Below are 7,500 nucleotides of genomic sequence, written 5' to 3'. Positions count from 1 at the left end.
GGGAGATGGAGCTGGCCAGGACTTACAAGGTATGTCGTCCGGTCTGCCTCAGCTGGGTAGGCAGAGGGAGTCTTCCCTGTTAGCTAGCAGTGTGGGGAGAAAAGAGGACATTCTGGCCACTGAGACAGACAGAAACAGACAGACAGACAGAGCGATGTACTGTACCGGCAGACAGTAGGTGGGTGTACATGGACACTTCTATTCCGACTAGAATCGGAATAACAGCTCAATCGGAATAGAAATGACACATTTTCATATAAACACCTTGATCGGAATAAAACTGCCGATCATAATTTCGGAATGAAAGAGGTATAGTATAAGTATAAGTATATATACTCTTTTGATCCCGTGAGGGAAATTTGGTTAAAGGTGGTGTATTCCGTTTCTATTCCGATTGAACAGCCATATATACAGCCATGGATACGGTCAATCGGATTACCTGCTGTATTCTCTCAAGGAAAAGTAGGCAACAATGGTTTTTCCGATAAAAGATTCTAAAGCACTTGAGAGCACCTGATCGGAATAGAGTGTACTCCATGTAAACAGACGGCACACATTTTTCGAAATAATTTAATTGGAATGACAAAAAAAAATGTCCATGTAAACATGGCTACTGTTTCAAAGGTGCTTCCATTTTTTTTTATCTAGAGAAAGTTTAAAAGAAGTCTCTTGGAGGGCAATGCACTTTACGTAAATGATGGATGAAATGTACAAAAGCCACAGCTGAAATGAATGCCCTTGCTGAGCTGGAGTGGCATGAAAAGGCTGAATCATCTCGAACCCTGCTGTTAAGCCTGTACCTAAGCTAGTGTTTTTCTCTTACCATGAGGAGCCTGTACCTAAGCTAGTGTTTTTCTCTTGAGGAGGCACTTATTAGACTAAACCCTGAAGGAGCAGCAGTAGCAGTGATGGGAGTTGGTGCGGAGGTTGTCTGCAATGGTAGTGAAAGTAGGCCAGAGCTCCTTTGCTTGACAAAGTGCTGTTACAGCCAAACTACACCGGATGCCCAACTGGAGCAGAGCATATATGCTGCAGCAATTAGCCTCCACTATAATCAATGGATGTGGCGACATCAGGCGTGAGAAATGTCTGAACAAATTTGACCAATTTTCCAATTCCTATTTTTGTGAAACTGTTTGGTCCTCTGTAGTTGGCCTCTTGAACCACAGGAAAGACATGTGGGCTCAATTAAAGAACAAATGTGTGAGTTCTCTCATTGTTAGGCTCAGTGACAGCATTTCATTAAAGAACAAATATGTGAGTTCTCTCATTGTTTCACATCTACTTTCATTATGACTGAATGCCCTTTTCTTTCTCACCTTTTCTCTCTCTCCCTCTTCCTCTCTGCCTTACTCTTTCTTTATCTCTGCCCATCACTCTGGTTCTTTGTTTCTCTCTCTCTCTCTCTCTCTCTCCCTCCCTCTGTTCTCCCCCCTCCTTACTCACCTCTCTCTCTCTCTCTTTCTCTCTTCCTCAGGCTCTGAAGGAGGAGAAGGAGCGGGGGGAGGAGAAGAAGCCTCTGCGTTTCCTCTATAAGAAGGAGAAGCCAGTGGACCGACCCGCCAGCCCCGTGGTGGAGGCTCCGCCTGAGGTAAACGCCTAGACCAGCCTCCACCAGCCAATCACAGCAACTCTCACAGAACACTTCAAAACCTCCGAATTTCACTTATCAGTTTTCCAGCTTTATTGGTTGGTTAAATGAATTACTGTGGTACTGACAATATGCTTTGAATATCTAAACAGACAGTTAAACATGTTCGCAATACTCACATGGACACTGGCAAACCTCAAATCCAGAGGTGCGTTCAAATTCTTAAACATAGGCGAACGTTTTCCATTAGCCTTGAGTTTTCAGCGAACGTTTGCGAACAATCGAAGGTTGAAAGTCCTTCGTAGTTTGCGTAGCTATAATTGTTCTCAGAGCTGATAATGCTGGTAAGCCAGCACTGCATATGTTTTAGGATGGTAATTTTGCTTTGTGTTATTTTCACATTGATACGTTATTTGTGATAAGGCTTTCTGTCTTATATTGTTACAGAAATCACAGTAAAGGTATGTGAATTGGTCTATATGTGTAAGTGTGTCTGTGCAAAACCATTAATGAGTATATTTGTATGTGTGTTTGTTTGTTTGTGTATGTTGTGATCCCTGCAGGGAGATGAGGAGAAAGAGCTGGCTGTCATCCTCCTGCAGAAGTTGCTTCGAGGCCGGTCCATTCAGAATCAGGTGTGACCCCCCCCCCCCCACCTCTTTTCTGTTTAACAGCTAACTGCCACTCCCTAGAACAGGCACAAACGTACTCCTGACCTTTCAGTAGAAAACACATCACTCAGGTGTTAACTCACATACAGGTCTTTCTCCTGTCACTCTGATGTGTGTGTGTGCACTCTTTTAACTCTGTCAGATAGGGACATGATCAGAGAGTGCCTCAGGTCACTGACTATACATTATTGATGACTGAGAGCAATTAATGGCAGTGGTGACTGGTGATAAACAGCAGGTGCAAATGGAGATAATGGAGCAGATTGGAGAAGGATGCTTTGGAGGACTTGAAGTTTAACCTTGCTTTCATTCTGTGCTGTGCGTGTGTGTGCTGTGCTGTGTGTGTGTGTGTGTGTGTGTGTGTGTGTGTGTGTGTGTGTGTGTGTGTGTGTGTGTGTGTGTATGTGTGTGTGCGCACCTATTTCTGTCATTCTGTCACGGCGATTAACAGCAAGTAAACATGTTTAATGTCAGTCTTAGGATATGCGCAGGAGTTGGTGGCTCATTGTCAGTGCTGAAATGTCAGAGACAGTCAATTCCTTTCCTCTCCAAAGTACTGCAATGTGATTTATCTGTGTGTGTTTGTGTGTGTGTGTGTGTGTGTGTGTGTTTGTGGCTGTATGCGCGAATGTGTGTGTGTGTGTGCACTTGTATATGTGTTGTGCATGTGTTTGTTGTGCATCTGTTTGTTTGATTGTCTGTGTGTCTGTGTGTGTGTGTCTGTGTGTGTCTGTGTGTGTGTGTGTGTGTGTGTGTGTGTGTGTGTGTGTGTGTGTGTGTGTATCTGGTTGTGTGTGTGTGTGTGTCTGGTTGTATGTGCGTGCGGTGTGTGTGTGTGTGTGTGTATGTGTGTGTGCGCACCTATTTCTGTCATTCTGTCACGGCGATTAACAGCAAGTAAACATGTTTAATGTCAGTCTTAGGATATGCGCAGGAGTTGGTGGCTCATTGTCAGTGCTGAAATGTCAGAGACAGTCAATTCCTTTCCTCTCCAAAGTACTGCAATGTGATTTATCTGTGTGTGTGTGTGTGTGTGTGTGTGTTTGTGGCTGTATGCGCGAATGTGTGTGTGTGTGTGCACTTGTATATGTGTTGTGCATGTGTTTGTTGTGCATCTGTTTGTTTGATTGTCTGTGTGTCTGTGTGTGTGTGTCTGTGTGTGTCTGTGTGTGTCTGTGTGTGTGTGTGTGTGTGTGTGTGTGTGTGTGTGTGTATCTGGTTGTGTGTGTGTGTGTGTGTGTGTGTCTGGTTGTATGTGCGTGCGGTGTGTGTGTGTGTGTGTGTGTCCACACCACAGATGTTTGAGGGGAAAGAGAGGCGCCTTGAGCTGATCCAGGACCTGCGCACCACACACGCTCTCCAGCGGGAGGAACAGGAGCTGCTCAAGGAGGAGAAACACCTCATGGCCACCCTGCAGACCCAGAGAGAACTCCACTGCAACAAGGTACCAAGAGTCTCTCACACATACACACACTCTGCAGACCCAGAGAGAACTCCACTGCAACAAGGTACCAAGAGTCTCTCACACATACACACACCCTGCAGACCCAGAGAGAACTTCACTGCAACAAGGTACCAAGAGTCTCTCACACATACACACACCCTGCAGACCCAGAGAGACCTCCACTGCAACAAGGTACCAAGAGTCTCTCACACATACACACACACACTTACATAAGTGCGCGCACACACACACACACACACACACACACATTTCAAATACTTTATTTGATTACACTTTACAAGTCAAGTTACATTAGGAATCAAATCTTCTGAATAATCCAGTAGATTAAAGCAGTTCAGCAATCTATCATGAGTTTAGGTTCAAGGGTATAGGAAACATTGTCTCTTCCAAATAAACATGCTTCCTATAACTGCGGATCTGGAACAGTACTTTTCTGGCTGCTTGGCCTTAGTTTTATATAGTCCCCCAATGCAAAGTCCACGGACCACCAACCTATGTACATGACCTAGGCTACCAAACACAATGAGCTGCCATTTGTATCCTAAATTCTCAGAAATCAAAGGCTGGTAATTAAGAGTTTTTGTACAGTATCCTCCATCAATAGGTCAAAAGCACATGACACTTCAAATATTTTATAGCTATAGCTGTTTTTGATGTGGGCTACTGACTCCAGATGTGGAGGGGGGGGGGGGGGGGGGGTTAATGCAGCATGCAGAGGGGTGAATGGATGGAGGGTAACCACAGTGCTAGGTTGTACTTTGTGGGGAGAACCTGAAGGCAGGCTTTCAAGTAGGTAATGATCTCCTCTCCGATAGTGGCATTGTAGTAGATGGTGTGTGACACAGAGTTGTCGGCACAGGGCAGTTTTGCCAACTTTCCCTGTAGTTTCAGACTGGACCAGTACTCTATGTTCTGGGCTCTCTGAATCTCCAGAAGAGTCTGCCTTGAATGATCTCGGCTGGAGCAGTTTAGTGGTGTTGTTGTGATGCAGTGTCAGCTCTACAGTGACTGAGACCTCTACAGGTTTTGAGTGGGAGGTCCACTTCAGTTCTGTTCCCATTCTCCTGCAGAGGTAATTTATTCAGATTTATTTATATAGCACACTTAAACACAATGTAATTGACCCAAGGTGCTCAGAAATAAAAACAAATACAGTAATAAAAACAAAAATAATGACATGACAAAAAAATAATAAATAAATAAATGAAAATACATAATAATAATAATAATAATAATAATAATAAACAGATTATGATTGTAGATAAAAAAAAAACATATGGTTACTGAAACGACTACTACTATAGGCCTAGAGAAAGATGTAGGGTAAAGTTAAAGATGCCAGATAATATAAAATAAAATATAAAATATAGAAATAAGATAAAAAAAATAAATAAATAAAACCAAACAAGGGGAGAAATTAATGGACATTATAGGCCAAAGAAAATAGATGGATCATAAAACAATATGGGTCGCGATGGTCTGTCATTTTTAAAAAGTGGGTCCCCAGAAAAAAGGTTTGGGAAACACTGCTCTAGGACATGCTAGAACTACACTACTGGGAACATATAATATATATTTAATATCCTGTTCTGCATACAGTATGTTCAGTATGTTTGCCATTTTGTAGGCTTTGTTTATGTTGATGGTGTTGGACAGCTTCGTTTGTCCAAAGAGCCTTACGAAACCTTTAGAAAAAAATAAATACTTACAGCAATACTAATCACTAACAGTAACTCATTCTTTGTAATACAGCAAGATGCTTCCAATGGTATCATTATCAGATTATGATTAAGATCATGTATGATAACTTAGTGATAACCGCAACAGCTACCAAAGCCTGTTATTAAAAAATACATTGTCACAAAAATACATGATGATAATACTACTATGGTGGAACTATTTAACCTTTGACCCTGCCCACCCGTGTCCTCACCAGGTGTCCCAGTTGGAGGCTTACGAGGCTGGGGTGTCGGGGGCAGTGCTGGTGGACATGCTGGACTTCCTGTCCAAGGAGCTGGTGCGTCTGCAGGAGGAGCGGCGTCTGCACGCCCTCACGCTACTGGCCGAGAGGAGGAGGCGCATGCGCGAGGCCGAGGAGAGCGGCCGACGCCAGCTGGAGGAGAGGAGGCGCCGCGAGGAGGACCACATCTTCAAACAGGTGCAGACGTGTGCCGACGGCCTTATTGGTATGTGTGTGTGTGTGTGTGAGTGTGTGCATGTGTGTGTGTGTGTGTGTGTGTGTGTGTGTGTGTGTGTGAGAGAGAGAGTATATGTGTGTGTTTGTGTGTGTGTGTGTGTGTGTGTGAGTGTGTTTGTGGCAGGGTCACAAGTACTGTATTAAAAAAGCACTGTCAATATTAGGAATCAAGGCACCTACAACTCAGACAAGGTCCTAAACAGTCATCTAAAAGTAGTTTGAACTGTTATCTTATTCATCTCTTGTTCTTGGGCTTACTGTTTGTGTGTTTTCTTGTGTCACAAGCACAAAAATAACATTCAAATGTGCTTAGGTACCTGGAAATTTTAGAAGCACATACATACTTTTCCTTCCTTTCTGACTTACTGTCTTTTTTCACTTTCTCTCTTTTTTGCTCTTTCTTTCTTTCTTTCTTTCACTCTTTTCCTTTGAATAAATGTACACATATATTAAAATAACTGCTTGAAGGATAATTGACCTGTTGCTAAGCGCCACCCTTCTAATGCAGATGAGCTAATGACAATCCAGCCACAACTGACTCGGTCATCAGCTCGAACAACTCCTTAGGAAACGACAGGAAGGAGTTTATTTCCTCAAATATGTCCTCAAAACCTGCTTTGATATGCAGTCAGCTGCCATTTTCAATAATGTATTTCTAATCATGTCTGGTTTGTTTATCCGAGTTTCACACAGTAACAATGGGTTGCCATTGCCATGATAAATTGCCATCTGTCGCTACCGCATTCATTTCAGTTGTTTGTTCTTAGATTGTAGCCAGCACTCTAACAACCTTAGTGTGTTTGTTTGCCATTGCTTGCCTTGCACTACTAAACAAATCTTGGGTTGAGCAAGCCCTGCATCCCCCAGCCTGATGTTTTGTCCCTTCAATATATGGTGTACTGTAATATGACAAGAGATTTAATATGACTTGATTCTTTGAAGGGTGAAAAGTATATTGATGTTCTGCCCTTAAGCCGACATAAGCCATACATAATTGCATGTAGGAGATGGTTTGATCTGAAGGATTAGGCCAAAAGGTGTACTACGTCTGGTCTGAGACACTGGTGAAAGAATATACTATGGATGGACAGGATTATTGCTAAGCACCTTAGATAGTTTTATGATGTTTAATAAATCAAAGCTAAAATGTCTGTTATATTAGATGTTCCGAGCCTTATAAAAAACTGATTTACACACGTCCGCACCTTACATCTGGGGACCTGCCTTATGGGTATTGTCTGCATTCATGTGGTTTGGGTCAGTCCTGTTCCACAGTTCCCCTCCGGTGCAGTGTATGACCTCTGTGTGACCTCTGTGTGCCTCCTGTTTTGCACAATAAAATTGACAGTGTTGAAATAACTCTTTTAAGGGCTATATTTTGGCGATCTAAAACGCATGGTCACTGGCGAATAGCTTAAACAATTTTCGGGGTTTGTCCAGTCCACATTGGGGGTGGATTTGATATAAAACGTCGTAGCCTAGCGTAAAAAGGTTGGTCTTATGTTTCTTAATCAGTCATGGGTGTGTTTTGGGCGTGACATCCTTTAAACCAAGAGAGTGACATCTTTCATTCCCT

General features: G+C 42.9%; 1 protein-coding gene across 1 annotated transcript in view; it reads left to right on the top strand.

Annotated features, from left to right (window-relative positions):
- The window catches only part of cfap91 (cilia and flagella associated protein 91), a 30,693-nt gene that overhangs the window by 15,629 nt on the left and 7,564 nt on the right, over window positions 1–7,500 (top strand). Inside the window, exons 10-14 of the mRNA XM_042081882.1 lie at window positions 1–29; window positions 1,478–1,591; window positions 2,155–2,226; window positions 3,560–3,706; window positions 5,664–5,885. The exon at window positions 1–29 is cut by the window's left edge and continues 105 nt beyond it. Of these exons, the coding sequence (XP_041937816.1) occupies window positions 1–29; window positions 1,478–1,591; window positions 2,155–2,226; window positions 3,560–3,706; window positions 5,664–5,885 (584 nt within the window). The remainder of the gene's footprint in view (window positions 30–1,477; window positions 1,592–2,154; window positions 2,227–3,559; window positions 3,707–5,663; window positions 5,886–7,500) is intronic.

Source organism: Alosa sapidissima, chromosome 2 (genome assembly GCF_018492685.1).
Source record: "Alosa sapidissima isolate fAloSap1 chromosome 2, fAloSap1.pri, whole genome shotgun sequence".
Lineage (NCBI taxonomy): Eukaryota > Metazoa > Chordata > Actinopteri > Clupeiformes > Clupeidae > Alosa > Alosa sapidissima.
This window is presented reverse-complemented; position numbering and strand designations above follow the sequence as displayed.